The sequence below is a fragment of the Anabas testudineus genome, chromosome 4, assembly GCF_900324465.2.
Source record: "Anabas testudineus chromosome 4, fAnaTes1.2, whole genome shotgun sequence".
In the NCBI taxonomy this organism is placed as follows: domain Eukaryota; kingdom Metazoa; phylum Chordata; class Actinopteri; order Anabantiformes; family Anabantidae; genus Anabas; species Anabas testudineus.
In genome coordinates, this window is record NC_046613.1 from 4,643,683 (window position 1) to 4,665,025 (window position 21,343).

The 21,343-nt window shown below is 41.2% G+C and overlaps 1 protein-coding gene across 1 annotated transcript; it reads right to left on the minus strand.

Moving 5' to 3' along the window:
* Positions 1–19,320: 19,320 nt before the first annotated feature.
* sox14 (SRY-box transcription factor 14) lies at positions 19,321–20,615 on the minus strand. Its single transcript, XM_026344796.1, has one exon. The coding sequence runs from the start codon at positions 20,143–20,145 to the stop codon at positions 19,429–19,431; it is 717 nt and encodes a 238-aa protein (XP_026200581.1). The 5' UTR covers positions 20,146–20,615; the 3' UTR covers positions 19,321–19,428.
* Between the last annotated feature and the right edge of the window lie 728 nt (positions 20,616–21,343).

The window sequence follows — 21,343 nt, forward strand, 5'->3', positions numbered from 1 at the left end:
GGCAATGTTCTGGCAGTCACAATCGGATGAACAAGTTTTTCCTCCACCATTGTTGAGTCTCTGCTATGACTCATTTCACACCCTGTAATTATGTTTGGGAGAAAACAGACTTTAATTCTCTGTAATTGTGTAAAGCTGAGCAAACCGCTGGCTTGAATGCAGACATAATGTGTTTAACCTTGGGCACCGATATCCCCACACAAACCACAACCGTGCGAGACCTTAAGATAATAGATGGAAGAAAATAGGAAATAGCACAAATAGCATTTCCATGAGAAGGAATAAACAGGTTTCTCTGCATTGTTTTCAGCACGGTGCAAAAGAAGATTTGAAATGTGCTTATTTTAATTTGATTTTCTGTATTTATTCTTTGTTCCCTCACATTTCCGCACGAAAAATAATAATAATAAAATCATCCAGCAGCTTAATTGTTATATGGCACTTTAGCAGACTCTGTGGAGGGAGCCTATCTGTGGTGCATCTCAAGAGTGCTTCTGATTGCTTCCTCTCTATTCATCATTTTGTCGCCTGGCCCCAAGACATCAATAAACAACTGTCATGGATCCAAGTGATGGCAAATCAGTCAGCTTTCACAGCACAAAGCCACTAATGCAATGTGATTCTTCCTGACTTAATCATAATATTATATCTATTCTATCTAACAGCCAGATTAAGAAGTCTGGTGTTTGATTACGTCGCAAGTTTCAGGTAAAACTGTGTTTCCATGGAGGAGATTAGCATCGTACAAACCTGGTGCTATCTCAATCTTTTCTGTGGCATAATAGGTTGTGATATATTCTATCAACTGTATTTTCACTGTGTGGATGCATCTGGTGCTGTATGCACAGATAGATAAACACACACATACCACAGAGTGATGTGCGATCGGAAGCATCACAGGGTTTAGCTGCAGGAGCATTGCCCCCAAGGGACTGCTGCTGTGCCTGTGCAAACATGTGAACCTCGCTCCGCCACCTGGGAGCAAAAAGGGGAAGACAATCAAGATCAGCTGCCCAGATAATCTCTGCTTAGGACACTACATGCATTTAGGCTGAAATGTGAGTTGTTTTTGATCTGTACCTATTTGTTCAGCATCTGTATCGAGAAGACGGTGGCTGGAGAGGATGAGAGGAGCAGGAAAACGGAAAACTTGCGACCAAGGTGAAGTATTGTAGCGCGACACATGCACACTTGCCGGATTGAGCACAAATAAATTCGCAATCTAATGGGACTCCAGACAAAATCTGTGCGCGGAACCAATTTCAAAGCGCCTATTTTCGGGGTCAGTCTCATCTCAGCTGCGCTGGGCAGCAATCATGCTGCGTGCACACAAATGATGCTTAACCACAATTAACCTGGAGGGTGTGCCGTGTACGCCAGGACCATTCAATCTCACTTTCATATTTCCAGGAAGTTAGAAGTTAAGAGATTGTCTTGGCTCCTCTCTCATCAAGCATCAATAATTGATTGAGGCTTCTGGGGACACATTGTGTATTGTGTCTTCAGGGGTGATCGGGAAACGGACCCTTCACATGGGAGGAGAGGGCACCCAGTGGTGCTATGCTTGACCCAACCAATCCTCTATTATTTATTACAGCAAAAAGGATCCTGGTGGATGGGTTAAGGAGGTCAGTCCACATTTGGTGCTTCCTTGACGGACGTCCCTGCGGTTTAGATTGAGCATTTCGCGCTACGCTGCCTCTCCCACACATGCTCTGATTTGATATTAATATCAATCTTCTTCTTACACTTCTCTTCATTGAGATTAGCGCTTCTCTTTTTGCCCCATTCTGACATTCACTTTGCTCTAAGGGACAGTGTGAAACAAATTTCGCTTAAGAAGAATAAAATCCTAAATTAGTATTTTGGTGAGCACATGCACACACGCACACGTCAAAGTTAAGCTCGCATAAGTTAGTGCCATGCAAATCGACTCTTCCCCACGCACACATTTGGCACATGGATGGTATTCCTTCATGTAGCAGTCAGCTGAAACAGAACTGAGTTTATTATGTAGGGGAATAATGCACGATTTAACCGCTTTGTGGGATAATTTCCTGTTAAACTGATAAAAAGAAATGAGAATGGGAAGCAGGTTTTGCTTAAAAAACATTGTTCTACAACGCTGACAGCAGCGCTGGTGAAAAGGTTACACCTAAGGCCTTTGGCAACTGCCTCGACCACACCATATCAATCCCCGCTGTCACCCTGCCATTGTTCTGCACTGACACCAGCATCCCACTCAAACATAAGCAGGGTCAAAGTTCAGACCTCCAACACTTACCCAGACGCTAACAAATAGCAACTAAATGGGACCTTGGTCCCCGAGGCTAAAACAATGAGATGAAACAACACGGTTCCTTACACACATCGCGTTTGAGCGCGACAATAACTCCGTATGAAAAGTTAGACCTGTGAAATAATGACATAAAGCCTTCCATCAGAGGCTAACAAAGCTGAGGCCAAAGCACTGCAAGCAAGATGGTGAGAACAAACCTTTAAGTCCCTTATCAGCTGATGAAGGAAATTACACAGCTGCAACCCTGAAACATTTAATTAGCAGTTTATGTACTATCATGCTGTATCACATCTCTGCCACCACTTCTCTACAATTGCCCTAAACGCCTGAAGCAGATTGCAGTGGTTCTGATACTGAGCACTTGTTTCAGGTCTTTTGTTTCTGTTGGCATCTGGGTTTTGCTTCTTTCTCACAGTCAAGTCTGACTCAAAGTTGATTCCTGCCTCAGATAACCTCATTTCAGAATACACAAGAACTCACACCGGCTACAACAAGTGAGAGGACACAACAAATTAAATTCGCCTCCAACAATGTGACAGATCTGGAACATTTTCAGAAAGGAAGATCCCTTCTTTACAGCACAGCTTTTCCTAGTGATCACAATCAAAGTGTGTCCTTTGTGTGATTGTGTATGTGAGTGTGTGGTTGGTAAATTTGTGTTGCCGGGTCACCTTGAGCATTTTGGTGCACATGGCATGAGGGTCCTGTCGCTGTCTCTGGCGCGCTTCGCTGAGCACTTCCTCAAGCGCGACACTCCCACTCCAGCAGGGATTTCCACACACCAATGGTTGAATCTTCCTCTGGGCCTCCATTGCTAACCATTAGCGGCGGATTAGGAGAGCGGGTAAACGGAAGAGGAAAAAGCTCCAGGGCCAAGCTATCAGGTGGCTTTCATAACACACCTCCACGGATGACCATCCAGGGTTAGAAACCAGCTCAGCCGCTGGTTTCAACTTGCTAATCAAATTGTATTGAGATATACAGTCAAAAATATCTGCTCAGAGAGCAGAGAATAGCTGAAATTAGAAGGTGGTCATCTTTCCCTGGGAAGCTGTCAAAGCCTCACACTCCTCACGTTAAGAGTGAACAGCTGTATCTCAACAGTAAGAGGCTGTCTTTCCACTCAGCAATACTTCTAGCCTTGACTATGCCGATAGAATAGCAGAGCATAATAGCAAAGTGGGTTTCTGAGTTGATGGTCACGACATTAACAAGTGAAGACTTGAACTGAATCATTCATCAGTCCCAGATGAAGGCCATCAGCTAAAAATGACGGTCTTATGATGAAGTTCTACAATCCGCAAGTACTGCTGGAGATCCATTCAGTTTGAACTGGATCATTGGCATTAGCACAGAATTTATTGGAATTTATTGAGTATTTTTATATGACGGTAGGAGCTACCACCAGATTATGCTGGTTTGGATTGCTGTATGTGTAGGGCCATTATTATATGTTTCATTAAAGCTGTGATAACTGATGTGTTTGGCCACTGCAAACTCAACGTTGGCATATTAGGATGTGGTGGGCATGTTAGCAAACTGTTATTTAAATATTAAGAAAATATTATGCAACCTGTGGAGCATTGGGAATCATTATGATTATTATGATCACTTTCGTCCTGAGGGAAACTCTGTATTGGGTTCTTTCATCGCCGGCTAACATTTGGCACCGTGCAGGTAGCGAGCCCCTGTTAGGGTTAGGGTGTCACCATTTACATTAAACATACTCAAGACTACAGGGTATACAGTCATAATGCAAGATTTCTAATATAATCAGTGTGCACACTACTCTGCTGCAACCTGTAAACTTGATCAAAGGCTGATCCAGGGTCTAAAGCGAAGCTGTTTGCTAAAATATCATCAGCAGAAACTAAACATTGTGACCACATAAGGAGCCCGCAGGCCTCGCAGCTAGGGGCCACTGAGGTGTAACCAAGCGAATCTGAACGTTGAGCCTCTATTTGTCAAAGAGACAAAGGTCTGGTTTTCACACTGAGGTCACAGTTGCATGGAGAAGAAAGCAGGACCCCGCCAGGTAAATAGAATGGCATTGTCCCACAACAAAAACATAGTCTTAACCCTGTCACCTCATCAGCTTTGGGGAATGCTTCTCTATTCTCAGTCAGTCATCAGAAAAGGGAGCCTGGCTCTTTTCAAGACACTCCCTATACACCACAGGTATTAGTTCCCTCAGGGTCCACTGGTGCACTTGCAGAACAGGAGACAAGCAATGCAACTTGTGGCAACATGGGAGTTTGCTTTAATGGCCTTTAACAGCTTCATAAAGGAAGCTGTTATGATACAAAGAAACACCTCACCCTTTGTGAGGTAAATTCTTGTGCAGGCTAATGCTTTCATATGGAAATAATCAGATCATCTTGTGCATGATGTGGTTCAAAACAGGTCTTTGGAATTGTGCTAGTGATATGATTACAATGTCACACAGAGACACGGTTTGCAGGTTGGAAAGGAAAACTGCACGGGGAAACTTTGAGCCGCCCGTCTGCGTTCCTGTTCCTTGACTGCCCTACATTTCCTTCAGAACCCATCAAAATGACTTTCAGAAAAATGCAGTATCACTTGTTATGTGATCACACTAATCTGAACGCTTTAGCAGATTGAGGGCTTCGAGTGCTGAAAGCGAAGGCAACTCAATCTTAGAATTTAAAAGGCTTTTTTTTTTTTTGCCTCATACAGCCTGCAGCCAAATGGCACTTGTGTTCTGACACGGCACATAAACACACACAAAAGAAGTTATTAGCGTAGATGCAAATCAAATTACTAGCAGTGTAAACTGCTATTCCTCCCTGCACTTGGGCCTGTAATTACTCTGGCTTATAGGACTATAATGAATGCTAATGACACACCACTGCAAGGCCATCAGACTAACACTTGTGTGAGGTTGGGTGATTTTTCACTTAAGTTATGAAAGCCCCATTTTAGTCTGTGTAGTTTTCCCTTCACTCCATACTCGGAGCAAGATTAAAGAGTGCAAGAATTTTAGTGAGGAACACTTGCCTGGAATATGTTTCAACATCAAATCATTTAAGAATTAAAGGCTATAATTGGATGCATTCAACCATATCATATATAAAGCATATTTTTGCATTTCAAAAAGGATTACAAATTTAACTACACAATGAGTCCTTGTGGAAATGACAACAGTTGCACATGCCTCAGTACAAGAATCTCTAGTGTTTCTTACTGAATCTAATTTCTTTGGAGATGATGTTCATTTTTGCTGCTGGAAAATCAATATACATACAAATTACAATAGTCTAACAACATAGTATAGACTGGTCTTGAAACTTCTGTATGCTAACTAAAAGAAATGTGTTTCCTCACATATTAGTAAGCAACTGTAAGTTTGTTAAACTAAATACAACACACACAGAGCTTGACACACCACACAATCCCAGCCTTAGAATAAACTAATTGACATAACAGTCTCACTTCAAGGTCCATTTACTTCAGGGTGTTCTGAATCTTTTTATCAGATTACATCATCGAAAAACACAGAATTACCACCTCAAAGCTGCATGTCTCCAATGTGCTGAGTCAGCCATTTATTCATTGTCAAACATGTATTTACAAAGACCTAAGTTAACTGCTTGACCTGCAGTTTTCCCTGTTGCCCACCTCTCCACACAAGTCACAGTTTTTCACAAGTAAAGGTTATAATACTACATATTCTGAAAATGAATGTAGATGTATCTTGTTTTGTCCTAAAACAAAGCAGTTAACAGCTTTTATAAATAACAGGTTTGATAAAACCACAGAATACGTATGTATAAATAAATATTTGCGCCACATCCAAGATCTATGTTAACGTCTTAATGAGTAAGCAACACATTTTATCGGCAGCAGCTTTATATCTTACGCTGTACACAGTCTTCATCTTGATCTCGTCACAATATGCTTATTGAATGCTATTTTCAGCTTAGTGGTATATCAGCTAAAACCTATGAAAAGACCAGAGCAGAAGAGTGAGCTGAAGCTGGAGCTGCCTGAATAAGGAATTTCTCCTGACCTGAGCATAAGGTCATCAGTGCTGAAGAAATGCTGCAGTAGAGGAAATCCAGGAGAGCCGAGGTCTGTGTGGATGGCCAAGAGATAAGGACTGGGAGGAAGTGGAGAGCACAAGGAGCAAGTGCTTCATTGTTTGCCAGTGGCACAAACACCTCACAGGATAGAACTGGGAGCTTTCCACTAACTTGAGAGTCACGTTCATCCTCAACCAAGAGGGTTGAAGATGACGGTGACTGGTCAAGCAGAGGGTCCAGTTTTCTTTTTTTTTTCTGAGAAATCAGTAACACATATTCAGGATGCTGCCTACACTGTGCTGATAAAAGGATGACAGACTCTGACTGTGCTGACACAGTCTGTGTTCTACTTCAAAACAGCTAGTCTCATTCGATTCAAGTATAAATGTGTACAATTCATTTAGATACAGTTTCACATTGTGGAACATACTCTAGTTTGAATATGAAGTTAGAGGCAAGGTAGGCTAAAACTACGCTGCTTAGCTAGGTTTATTGCTGTATGGTTGTGTCTCTCTAATGTTTTAAATGTTGGATTATCACCACTTAATTCTGGCCACCAGGACCGGATTCCAAAACTATAGTTCTTTGCACACTACACAATAAAGATGTTGTAAATTGTGATTACTTAAGGGGTTGCAGTACATATTCTTCATCACGAAGAGTACAACCAGTCCACTGAAACATGTAGTGTTTATTGTCCTTATGCAGCAACTCGCAATGTCCTTGATTACACTTTATAACTGACAAGTTAGTCCCCTAGAGCCTGATAGCTACAGTATGCTTTTTTTAGTGGTAATTAGAGGAAGACAACATTGACACACTTAAATATCACAATATTTTGTGTTACACTGTACTGATTTTTGTTTTTTAATACTTTTAATACATCGTCCAAATACAGTTATTATTCAGATGCGACGCATGCGGTGGTGTGTTCTTTTTGCTACGACAGCTTTCTGAAAATTAGATTTTTAAAAATCACAAAATGTAACCTTGCTTACAGTGCCTCAAGTATCTTCTATTGAATCACACCCCCTGTATCATGTTACACATCGTATTGCCAGATTTTCGCCAATACGCAGTCCTAGTAGTATGTTCCAAAGAAATAGTCAACGTGGAAGCTGACTCATTGAACAGCCCGGCAGCAGTGCAGAGATATTCCCATCTAAAGGATTTTAAATGATCCCTCTTCTCGCTCCTCTTTCTAATCAAAATAAATAAAGATTCTGATCATTTCTCCTCAAAATATAGTTATGTTCAAGTATCCTGTCACACTCTCTAACAAAAGATGTTTGAGTTGTTGTGCAGCAGTAATGGTGCCGTTGAGTGTTTTAAAACTTGAAATATGCACCTAAGTTTAGAGCTAAGTGTGATATTACTGCTCTCACAAAGGCCGGTGATGTTTTCTATTAACCTTGAGGACAATGGACATTATGAACACATGGAGTAAATATAGTTTCAGTTCCAGTCTTTGGTCAGGCGGCTGTGAAGGCAATGAAAGAGACTAATTAAAAAGAAATACCAAGGTTAAAGCAGCAGGGATAGTGTCAGCCCAAATCATTACCACATATATAATAGAGAACAAGCTACCATCATTCTGGTTTTGGATCGTGCCTGAGCTAAAATGTGTTGCATGTTTCACCTTTTTACTTTTAAATTCCGTTAATTATCGTAAAAACAACACTGAGCTTTTTGTTGTGTACAAAATAATATGATGTTAAGCCCATTTACCTTGGTGGCTTAGAAGCCAAGGACAGTAGCAGCAGCACATCTCCTCTGCCACCGCTGAGGAGCAGAACGATTTTTTTTTTTTTCAGACCTCAGCGGACAAAGCACCTGGAGTAAATCTCAGATCAAACAACATGCTGAAAAGTTGGGTCTCAAAATAAATAGCCATCGTCAAAGAGGCTGCGGGTAGGAGAAGGAAGAGAAGATTGTCTCAAATGAAAGACACCCCATCGAAAGCCTATTGAGCTATTTTCACTGATGCTCCCGCCCAAAAAAAAAGAAAAAAAAAAAAGCAAGAGAAAAGAGTGCACTGGTAAAGGTCAGCATGAACCCAGATCATAGAACCTGAAACATGTCACAAAGATAAAGGGCCCAGTGAGAAATATCAATTACGCCTTGACATTTTCCAGAGAGACAAAAGAGGCCCATATAATATCCCACAATGGTTTGGTGCTGTGGCCACTGCAGCCTCTTCAAAAGCCACCAACACTTTGGGCTGGGTTGTGAAATTACATCCCTGCTGAATATTTAAAACGTAGAGGAGCAAAGCAGGAATTCAAATTTCCAGCATATGTAAAATATCACAGCACCACAGTATTAAAGTTTGGACCACATTCCTTAAAATGTTGAGTCTGACCTGGCTGTGAATTCAGATGATTTGGCCTATTTCATTTCAAAGAGGAAGTCACAGCCTCAACTTTATGCTCGTATAATCTCAAGCATTACATTCTCGTGGCTGCCCTGCAAGTTGCTCATGCTCGACACAAGCAACCTGAGTCACTGCAAGTTCAGCTATATGTCGAAAAGCTTTCTTATATGGTGAGTCACATCAAGTGCCCGACGCGCCTCTCTCATTCTATGTTTTCCTGTGAAATGCTCCTGGCTGAAATTGTTGACATTACAATGGGAATGATAGTGACGCTGTTATGAGACTAATGCTGATTTTCTGTTTTGCAGTAAAGAAACATTTTCGAAAACATGCTGTAAGAGTCTATTAATGGTGCTGCAGGTTCCCATAAGTGGAGGCTAAGACAGCTGTAGTAATTTATAATTCTAAGTTATATATGTACATATTTCCATGATGTACATGGAAGAAAGTTATAATTAGTATCACCCAGTGTACATTAACACTAAAAAGACCATTCAGCAGCACACAGCCCATTAGAGTGTGATAGAATCATTCATTTGCCGTTTATAAATGCTAAATAAGGGAACTTAAAGTAGAGTCACTGACCTAATGTTACACCTGCACCTCTCTTGATAATACTTATCATCCTGTTAGTGATCAAACAGGCTTGGAGAGCTGTTAAATAAGCAGACGCTGATTTGAATGCCTACTCTGCCACACTGACCCTGTATAGTCCATTTGTCCCCAAGGTTCTACCACCGCTTTCTGTTTTGACTGATCCTTAGCAGGAAACTGTTCTGATCTGCATCTCATTCATTGTCTGAGACCTGAGTGTCTGAGTGTGCAAGATGCTGTGGAGAAATGAAATTGCTGTGTGGTTTTTTGGATTGTGGAGAATATTTCTGATTAGGCTACATCACCACACCACTTAGCAGGATGGAACCTGATTGGAGACACCATTAAACCACACGAGGAACAAAAGACATCTTTTTGTTTTATCACATATAAGCTTCTACAGTCAGCGGTGGTTATTCTACCACTGTTATTTGAAACCCTCCTCTTTTTTTTTTTGAGGGCCACTCCAAACTGATGTTGACTCAGAAATAAGGCGAGTGAGAAGCGAGGATATAAAGTACCGTGTGTGGGTAAAGTGACTCCTTGCCATCCAGAACGCTGCATCTGGAAAATGCTGTTGCAGCTGTCGTAGCAATATCCAGTTAATGGTGGCGTGTGCTTGCCTGATGGTTTTGTATGCATCCACAGTTTGGTTTACATCAACTCCCCTTTTACATCTGTTTGTTTATTCAGTGTTCTCACCAGTATGCCATGCACGGTACAGGTGGTAGGTTGGATTTACCAGTGTTGCATCTGATGACATCATCCTGAAATATTCATACTTACAGTGATGTGGCACTGCACTGCTTGTTTTTGTTCATCCATTATTCACACTCAACATTTGATCTCAACACATTGAAATTATGTTTCTCACCAATGAAACTGACAAACTGGATTTGTCAGTGATGGGCCCAGAGGAGTTCAGCTTCATTTAAAGGAGAAACATGTTTATTTTTCCCAGGGATGTTTTCAGGAAAAGATATCTTTATGCTATAATGTAGTGGGGTAAAAATTAGAAGTTAAGGAGTCCTGTACTTACCATGACACATATGTTATAAGGTTTGAAGATGGTGGTCAGATGATTAGGTCTCTAAAAACACTGTAACAATTAAACCAATGTGAAATTAACTAAGCATCTTGTTTGAAGCTCTCTATCATGTCAGGTACTGGGAGGCACCTGAATCTTACATTATTCAACAATACAGCAAATCAAGCCTCTCTACAAGGCTGATATCATATTCATCAGCTGCTCTGCACTTCCTAAAGTATTTGCTGGCGTAATTAGTTGGCGTAATCAACACTGTACTGCTTTGTGGTGATAACAGTGTTATACAGTGCACATCATTTAGTGTTGCTAAAGTCTGAATGGAAAGGAAAGCAGGCACCTCTCTTTCAGCCTCTTGTTCCAAGGTAAATCAATACAGCGAATCAAAAGAATGCGATATTATTCATATGCTGTACAAGGTTTCCTGCAAATTATCTAAATGGCAGCAAAGTCTAACCAAACATGTTATAAGGCCATCCTTTTGGTTGCTGCTGTTCATTTCAGGGTGTGTCAGGTGATGGCAGCTTGTATTCATTGGGAATTACAGTGTACAGTAAATAGGCAAGGACAAACACAAGTTACCACACCAGAACATGTACAGCATCATGGCCACTGACAACGAAAGCAATTTGAAGGGCTGTTCCGTTTGCTTTTTGATTATGTGTAATTTTCTGCTGCAGCGTCACGAAACCAATGAGCTGGCAGATGTATAAAACAACCATGTCTCAAATAAATGATGTTTATATATTACAAACTTGCTGGTGTGGCTCTAAACAGCTCTGTAGCCACGTCAGCCAACGCTCCTGACATCATATTCCATTGAGTGTTTTATACTTTGGTGTTTAAATGGGTGTTGAGTTGAAATACAGATTTATCCACCAGCATCGAGAACCACGGGCTAGGAAAAGAAATGTAGTTTAGATTAAATGTTAATCAGCATCACGTCTCATGCTCCTACACGATGCTGACTTGTTCTCTGTGAACCTAGACTGTGATCTTTCCCTAACCTTAACCTAGTGTTATGAATGCCTCTAAACATTTAGCAATACATTTTGTAGCAACCTTTGTGTGAATTACCACGTGTACCAAGTCACCATTAGATTTCCCCAAAATGTGTGCTTCCTTAGCAATTAACAATAATTAATGACAACTATACGGCTTTATACATTTAAATATGCTCTTGTTTCATCCAGAAACAGGAGGACTACTGTGCTTTTGCCAAACAGCAGCCACTGTGGCCCCTAATTGTAATTCTGAGATTCTTACAGTAGCCCATGTATGGTAGATCTAATCTGAGTGAGTATTGTCATATTAGTATTAGTATTAGTTATTTATATAATTACTACTTTTTTTTTAGTTGCAATATAGGCTGAAATTAGCTACAGTATTAGCCATTAGCTATTTATCCTATACACCGGACCAGGAAAGGCTGAGCTGTGTGTGTGTGTATGTACTGAATTGAACAACACTATTGTGCTGTTTTGTATTATGTATTATTATTTTAAATTAAACTTTTTATTTATAAAACAGAAATGTGTGTGTTACATCGTCTCACTGTAAAACACAGTTCACTTGTTTTATCAACTTCAGTTAAATGGGTTCACTTCAATAATACTTTTGCCTGTTGTAAAATCCTTGAGATATTTTTTCCACAGATATTTTATCCTTTTCTACATTCACTCCCATTAAAATGTACAATTGTTTTTGGATTATTTTGTCAAGCAAGAAGCTGAAACTTGGATAGAATAACTTTTTTAATGGAGAAATGAAAGATAGACTAGTCAACTGTCCCACATCCCTTCAAGAAATAGAGATTAATTTGAAGGTAATCATAAGTGTGAAAATTGCTGTTATCATCTCACCATTCCTTTAACTGCTAACGGCCTGTGTGGCTCTGAAGTTGTCCCAGTAATAAATATTCATATACCTTTCAGGGGCTTTGTTACGTTGACTACCTTCCATCAATATGATCTGTTGTGGCACGTGAAATTCAAATGTTGAAAATAAATTAAGTTAAAACAAATCTAAGAGTAAATAGATTAGTAATAATGACAATGAGTAAACGGGGGGAAATTTGGAACATCAAAGGCTCCTCTATCTCTGCAGCATGTAAACAGTGCATGCCTTCAGTGAGTGGAAGAGCCCTTTTTAATGATTCCATGGAAGATTGCCACGTTGACAAGCATCCTGTAATAAATAAAATTAACAAACATTTCTGTAGGGTCTTTTCAAAGGGAAAGAGAGCCCAATGTTTTTTTTTCAGATAAGTGGTCTATACATCCCCTGCTCCTGCCTGATTAGTCTAATCCAGTGAGAAGTGCGTGCAGGGTTTTGATTGAGTCAGCCGTCGAGGACCCCGAGGGGAACCCTCCTGATAAGTGCCTTTACCTTTCACCTCCAGAACCCCACGCACATCACTTCGCCATATCCCACTCCCTCTAATCTCATTTGGCCCAGGAAGACATGCTCAGGCACAAGAAGCTACGATTAGCATCCTCTTTACCAAGGGATTCCACTGGCTTGGACTGCCAGTACTGCCCTCAACCTGAGTCGCTGAGGGCACTAAATCAGCCAGGTAGTTCCGTGTGTGGCTTGTGTGTGTGTGTGTGTGTGTGTGTGTGTGCATCTGCATCCGCCCTTGAAATAGGTGTTTAACAACTTGATATTACAGCTGTTTTCTCTTCTTTGTAGTTCATGAATTAATATTTTTCCCCCTGCAGAGTTATACCCACCTTATATTTTGACTAGCCACCTTTATTCATTTAACTTCATTCAGCTATAGTTTCTGCCATAGTGTTAGGTGGTGAAAACAAATTTCCTTTCATTTCATTTCAGTCATATTTCAAGGCATTTTTTTCTAAAGAATACTAGAATCAGCCATAAAAAATCCAATATGAATAATACGTGTGCAATCATAGACTATGCTAATCCCTCTTAATGTTATTAACACCCCCAGAATGCACAGAAATATAACTGAGGCCATGTCCTTGATGTGTTCAATGAACAAGTCAAATACAAACCAGTAAAATGAGAGTGTACGTGAGTGTCCATGGCCAAATGTGTGAAGCTAATGGAGGAATTTACTAGTTTATATCTCAGTAGATCTGATTCTATCCTCATTGATTCAGTCAGCTCTCCTCCCACCATTATGCTGTGTTTGATTTTGAACAGGAACTGTCTTCTGGTATGATCCATCCTTCAGTATGTTTTGCCAAAGAAGTAACCTGTGATTAAAGAAAGAGACATGGGAGCACATGGGCTCATACTGTGACGAGGCTCAAGAAGATTTCTGATGTGTAAAGACCTGGTCAGATATCAGGTAATCCCATCTGGTATGAACCCAAAATATTTGTAAGATAGCCAACATAAATCTGATCATTTGAAAATAAATGAATCCAAAGAATTTTCTAAGAAGAAACTCTTTATTTATGAAAGTATGGATAAAGGTATAATGGTCAGTTGTGGTGAAATGTTGAATACTTTCAACCTTACACTTCACTTTCAATTTGATTTGAGCTTATCTACAGTGTATTTCAGAGCTCCTTTAATGAACACACAATTTGCATTCTGGGACAACTTGACATCATTTGCTTTTCACAAAATAGAAATGTCTTTATCATGGAAATGATAAAGTTTTGCTCATTATGTGCACATGTGCAGAATTCATGTTTGTAATACCACAAAACAAGTACACACAAAAAGCTCATTAGACTTAAAACTTCTACCTAAATTGAGATAGTGATATAGACTACAGTGATATTATGATGCCTCGTAGCCATGCTGAGCAATGTGTAATGATTTTTTAAATCAATGCAGAAGGCCTCTTATGCATGTAAGAGAAACGTGACTAAAAAAACTGGAGTAGGCTATTAATGAGAAAAGACAACAACAAAAACAATCACTCATCCACGCGATTTGATGTATGGAAAGTTTATGCTGCATGTAAATTCAGAGAGTGCATGAGCAGCGCAGACACAATAACTCAAAAGTCCCCACTGTATGAAATGAATCACACACACATGCACAGCAAATCGTGTGACGTCTCACACGCCCATGCGTGCTGTAAATCATGACACACATTTTAATGTATGGAAGGCGTTTGAGCAAGCAGCACATGCCAAATAATAAATATGCATAAGAAAATCAAGCAGACTGATAAGTGGCCTCTGAGCGTTTGGTCACTTGTGGAGAAGAGTGTGTGTGTGTGTGTGTGTGTGTGTGTTTGATCACAAGCTTAGCAGCTCTGAATCAACAGCTTTTGGGGCTGAAATACTGTTTTATATAAAAGCAGAGCTGCATTATGAGGCAGCTTCCTTTGTATGGATAGAAAAATGCTAATAGAGCCTAAACGTGTGAGACATTTGGGATGTAGTCTGTGGTTAGTTAGCAACACTGGTTTGTAGCCTTCAGGTTGGGAGACCTCCAAATAAATTTCAGTTAATAGTTAACAGAAGAAAGAGGAAAAGATATAATTTACCACAAAATTGTAAAAAAAAAATTTCCAGGCGTTTACTTTAAATTGTCTCTAAAACATACACACATCACATTCTAAAAACAGCTTAAGAAATACCATCATTCTTTGGTGCCACTGCACATGAAAGATCCACATTTGCAATGTGTGATGAAGACATTTGTTCATTTATGGAGTCGTGAGATACAAATGCTCCTTTCTGATTATTCTTAACTGTTACTGACTTGATGAGGACCCCGTGTGGCTTCTGTTTTATCCAAAATCTTCAGAGTTAGCTGACATTAAACTGACATCAGTGACATTCAGTGAGAATTCGATTACCTCCTGTTTTGCTTTGAGCTCTGAGCCTGAGGTCGTTTGGGGACAGAAATGAAACTAATTACATTTAATATCTCAAATTAAAGGCCTGTCTGCATATAGTAAAAATAGATTTTAAAGGCAGAATTCTGTTAAAGTGTGGAGATAATGAAATAATTTTAACGTTTTAGAAATTATAATAGGTGGGATAAATTGTTATTAGGTATGTTTTCAGCTATTAGTCATTTGTCATGTGAGTTTAATGCTAAGGTTACTTCAGTGTGTGTTCTCTCAGAGGGGCCCGGGCTGACACCAGCATCAGCACCAGACATCAGGCTGTGTGGGTGTCGAGGCCTGAAAAGCTGCAGGGAAGCTGCCACGTTCAAAATACAATTAGATTTGCAATTAACGAGTAAAGACCGAGGCTGAGATCGTCGTTCAGAGTCATAAAGGAAACACAGAGGTAACTTTCTCTCTCTCACACACACACACACACACACACACACATGGTCCGGTGCTGGAAATGAAGCAGGTGGATGCAGGGTGCGGGTTCTAAGTGAAGCATGTAATATTATGTCTGTATCCCACCGATGCCTCCGTATCTGTATCCGATGAACTCCAGAGAATTGGCCACATATGGGTCCATATGCATGTGTGTATGTGGATAAATAAAAACACACACATGCAATGTCTTTCCATCTATCAGGGAGGGGTGAGGAGGGTGTGTGTGTGTGTGTGTGTGTGGGGGGGGGGGGGGGGGGGGGTATGAAGTCTTGGTGTAAATCACTTCCCCGACTGGCACAGCACATTAAACAACCGTAGCATGATTCCTTTTCTCTCAGCTCATCCGTTCCCTTTTTTCTTTATCAGCTCGTTCACGATTTCATTTCTTTCAAATGAGAATTCAGGGACCCCCAAAATTCAAGCCCCCGCGTCTTCAAACAACACAACTGTACGGGTTTACTTCTTCTCCCCGTCAAAATGGTATCCCTGATTCAATTTTAGATAGACCAGGATTTAGCCAGTGATGATTTCTTTTTTTTTTTTTTTTTTTTTTTTTGGTCTTTCGGAGACAATATTTAATATGCTGAAATGAGATCAGTTTTTATCCTTTACACTCCACCAGAAAAATTAAAAACATTTTCTTTTCCATATATTGTGTCAAATCTCGCGGACAGACATAAGCGCATCTTTGATAAGCGAGTCTGCATCTGGGACATAATTGTTCCTTATTCTGTGTCATCAGGAGAGAGCAACAACAATAACACAATAATCATCATTCACAGATTGTTTTACCTCCTTCAGGGCCCCCCCTTCTTTAGATTTAGTAAATGAGGACGCCTGAATATAAGAACACATTCTCAACAGCCTCTTATCAAATCCCATTTACTGCACATGATTTTTAAAATGACCCTTTGGCTTTTAATTAAAAAAGAAAACGTGGCCCTTCCCTCCCTCCGCTATTTGTGTTTCATTTGTTTAACATTTTGTTGGACTTTTAAGTGTTGTGGAGTTTTCCACGGCGCCCCCCCACCTCCTTATTGACTTTTATCACTAAATGAAGCATATAAATGACCTGAAAGCTCTGGCTGTCGCGTTAAATTAAATAAAATAAAGAACAATTATGCTCTCCTTTTTCTCTGATCCCGCGCTGGAAAAAAGGGGAGTCCTGGAGAGATAAGGCAGATTGAATTCTCTCTGTTGTGCTCCAATAAAAACGTCAAGGGGTGGTGGTGGTGGTGCTGAGGGGAGGGGGGGGGGTTAAAGAGAGATTTAAAACCAACCCCCCCTATAATTTCAAATCATAATTTCCCTCCTATTATAGCTCTCAGATGTCGTTTATCGTTAGGGTTATTTATTTCAGGGTGTTGTAACCACAGTCAATTTCCGTGACTAAGTTGGATAATTACAGGTAGCGTGTGAATTAAAAGTTAAACCTGCTTTTAAAAAAAAATGTAGAAAATATAAAACAAAACCAGTCCGACACATAAAGAGGTTTCTCCTCGTTCCCATCATGAAAAAAAAGAAAATATATCAGCTGTAAATCCACGTCTGCTGCTGCTCCTGAAAGTAATTATAATTGTCTAATTTCAAAGTTGAATTAGGACGCTTTAGGGGTTTGATGTAAAACTTCACATTCGGTTCAATGAAGTATCACCCTAATTTACAGCTCTAGATAAGGACTAAGTCTGTCATAAAAATCTGCCCCACCACCACCACCACCACCTCCTCCTCCTCCTCCCTCCACCAGGATTGAATTGCACCTTGGGCAACAGTGCAGAATCGGGGATCTTAACTTCTCTTAGCACATGTTCCTGGCAGATAAGTAAACAATTTGGATGTGGAATGAAATTCGAGATTTTTTTTTAATTAATACCACAGTCTGATGTGAGGCAGTAGTCGACGGTCCGCAAACCCTGCTCTCCATTATTAACCAGGGTGGAGGTGGTGGTGGAGGAGGTGGAGGAGGAAAAGTGAGCTTTAAACGCCGGTGAAGCCTGTAGTTCAATCCTGCTGCTGGGTTTGGAGGCTGTTTTGCCCTAATGAGAGTGAGAGCCGCCATTAACACGTCAGTGCAGGTTGAAACACGCGAGGATGGGGGGGGGGGGGGGGGGGGGGTGATCTAACTGCAGCACCTCTCGGCTTTTTGGTAAGCACGCAGGTCGCACTGTAACGCAGGATAGTAGAAGGCCAGCCAGCAATTTATACACACACACACACACACACAGAGAGAGAGAGATAAATCATTTTGAGTTTGTTCCATTTAGTAAACCTATAATTAAACAGGAGGCTCCTCTTTGAGGTGATTAAGCAGTCAGACGAGTCGGACGGGCGGAATCCCTCCAGGGAGGCCTCTCCTGAACTGTCAAACATCAAACGATCACAACCGGTTCATCCTGGAGTCAGAAACAAACCTCCTCACTGTACTGAGCCGAGGAAACGTGTCTGAGAGCTGCCTCACATGTGAAGGGGAAAAACACACACGAGGAGCCGAGGAGCAGGAGCCGAGCGAAGGGGAGGCTCTGCTGAGTCCCAGCTGAGGACAGGAGACAGTGCAGGAGTGGGACAGCTTCAAAAAGCCACACGCCGGAGAAAAGGATCGATTTAGAGGAAGCCAGGGTTGATTTGGATGTTGTTGTTCTACTGCAAGGCGACTTAGTTAGTGGCCAGTCCGGAGGCGATCAGCAGTATGGATGAGTTTGGGGTCAAGTTGAGTCTAGTTTTAGGCTTGCATTCCCTCTCATTTAATAGTTTTAAATGTAATCTTTTTTTATAAATAATATTTCGATTTTTTTTTTTTTTGGAGTATTTTAAGTAATTAATTTCAAATCTTTTGAACTGTGCCTTTATTCTGCACCAAAGCACCTGCGCACTCCTCCATTATCTGTGTTATCTCGAGCACCTAACGGCCTACAAATACAGGAAATTGATATCGTTGAAGACAGATTGTCTTTATTCGAAATGTCTTTGCTCAGCAATTGAACAAAGAGCAGGAGGTATCAACCTTCTAAATACATTTTCCTTTCCATAACATGACAGGTTTTAAATTACCATCTTAGATAGAAAATACACATAGAACTCCTCGAATTCAAATAGAAGTTATCCTCAAAAACAAAAGCAAAGAAAAAAAAAATCAAATCAAATAGAAAAAGACGTGTGTGACTATATCAGCACTGAACCACAGGTAAAATGCAAAACGAAACATTTGGATGTTACTGAGTTTTTCTTTGCGTCATCTTAAATAGACCGTCTATGTCTCGGTAATGTGCCCGTTTTTTGATAAATATAAACAATATAACCCGTATATAATCCAGCCTATAGGTCCTGATTTTGACCCTATCCAGCACATCTTAATGTTAAATGTAGACTACTTAGGCCTATACAGGAAATAAGAATGCTTATTGTGCAAGCCCAATTTTTTCAAAATAAAAGAGTAGCCTATCAATAATTAACACAACTCAGCATATCAGCATTGAAATGTACACAATAAATAAAGTTAAAGGCCTCCTTTTCTGGCTGCCATAAACGTTATAACATTTACATTTCTTACAGTTCACAGGGCACCGTCCTTTACACCACATCCCAGCTCCTCTGCTCAGGTCAGAAACTTGTTGGGTTTCTGCAAAAGTTTGTTTTTTTCTTATTTGTTTTTTTTTGTTTGTTTTTTGTTTTCTTTTTTTTTCTTTTTTTGCCATAACAAGTCCAAGACAGTTAATACTGTTCATGCCTTTTAGTGGGGCGCCTTGTCCATAATATATTTACATGCATTCAAGTGAATTAGAAAGAGGAAAAGAGTCTTGAAGGTTACATGGCAGTGGCATGTGCGGATGAATATGGGTCTATCCCAGTCTTGGTCATACCTGGAAAAAGTATGTAGGCCACCGGGGGCTGTAAACTTGACGCTGACCAGGCTGTGCAGTTACACGGGACGACATAGCCCGGATTTGTGGGCGACGGGTGGGTGTGGGTGTGCTGACTGGGGCACCCAAGGGTGCCGAACGCGCCGTTCTGGTATCCCAACGAGGACGCGTACGGCAAAGTGCTGGTGCTCAACGTGTGGGGCATCTCTGTCATCTTCTGGATGGCGCTGGAGCTGAACTGACTCGGGTCGAGGAAGGAGTAGGGAGCGGACGTCGGCGGCAGAAACGCTCGGGCTTTCTCCGAGGAGCCCAAAAGAGAGTCCGCGGCCGACACGGGAAGTCCCTTCAAGTGGTCGGTGTCCCCGAGGTAAGGCAAAGGGAAAACGTACCTGTCCTTCTTGAGCAGGTTTTTGGGTTTGCGCCTGGGTCTGTACTTGTAGTCGGGGTGTTCCTTCATGTGCTGAGCGCGCAGCCTCTTGGCCTCGTCGATGTAAGGTCTCTTCTCAGACTCTGATAGCAGCTTCCACTCGGCTCCCAGTCTTTTGCTGATCTCCGAGTTGTGCATTTTGGGATTCTCCTGAGCCATTTTCCTCCTCTGGCCCCGAGACCAAACCATGAACGCGTTCATGGGTCTCTTGATATGATCAGCAGGCTTGGACATATTTCAAAAAAGTGGACTTTTATCCCCAATAATAATAACGAGGAAAAGTTCTTATCGTAAGAAAGGGAAACTATTCACCTGTCTAGATGCCAGATACCAGTCATGCCACGTCTGGGATGTTCTGAGTCTGGAAAAAACCGAAAGAAAAATAACATCAAATAAAAATCCAGCGCCCGAGTTGAAACACTGATGCTCGTTCGTTTAAGTCCAGTTACAACTCTCTTTCAGACCTGCGGCAGGAAAGACAGGAAAAAACACATGCAAGATTCACACATGTAAAAAAAAAAAATCCACAAAGGTGAATGCAATGTTCCGCACTCAGTTTGCAGGAGTCGTAAAAGTGTTCGGTGTTATTTTTTCTGTCACTCTCTCTCCCTCTCTCTCTCTCTCTCTCTCTTTCCCTCTCTCTCTGAGGTTTGTCGTCGAGCACCTGGCTTGGAAATGAGCGGAAGAGCGTGAATACGAGCCAAAAGCGGTGAAGTTCAAAGGCTGGGCTGGTTTGGTTTCTGCACGCAATCTGACATAATCTGCAGGGCGTTCACTCACCAACCTGAGCGCCCAATCAGCACGGAGAGCGGCTATTCTGACACCTTCACCAAAACATATATGTACATTAGAACATAAACAAAGAGCGGGCGGTGGAAGAAGAAGAAGAAGAAGAAGAAGAAATAGGAGAGTAATAATGAGGAAAGAGGGGCGCGCACAGGGGAGTGTGTGTGTGTGTGTGTGTGTGTGTGTGTGTGTGTGTGTGTGTGTGTGTGTGTGTGGAGGGTTACACTCAGGATTCCTCCCCGACTGCATTTAATGTAATGAATCGCAACAAACACGGACCTTCAACCTCTGTTCCGGTTAAAACCTGACTTCAATCCAGAGAGGTGACCGCACGGTGCAGCCAATTTAGCTCCTGCACAGCTTTCCACAAAGCGCAGGGCAGCACTCTCCAAAAAATACATGGAGACGGACTTTAACAGAGTTACTGGAGTGTGTGTGTGTGTGTGTGTGTGTGTGTGTGTGTGTGTTTGTTTTTTATTGTATAGAGAATTAAATTAAGAACATGTGCCATTAATCCCCAAACCATTTTTTGTCACTGGCAACATGGCTGCCCTCACCTGCCGGGGCCTTGGTGTGTTGCTCAAAGACACTTCAGCCGGAGTTGAACCCCTGTGCTCCAGCTGCTGCCGGAGGAGGGAGAACCAGC

What these genes read in the sequence shown, in the direction of transcription:
- sox14 (XM_026344796.1), bottom strand. Translation starts at nt 20,145, where the DNA reads ATGTCCAAGCCTGCTGATCATATCAAGAGACCCATGAACGCGTTCATG.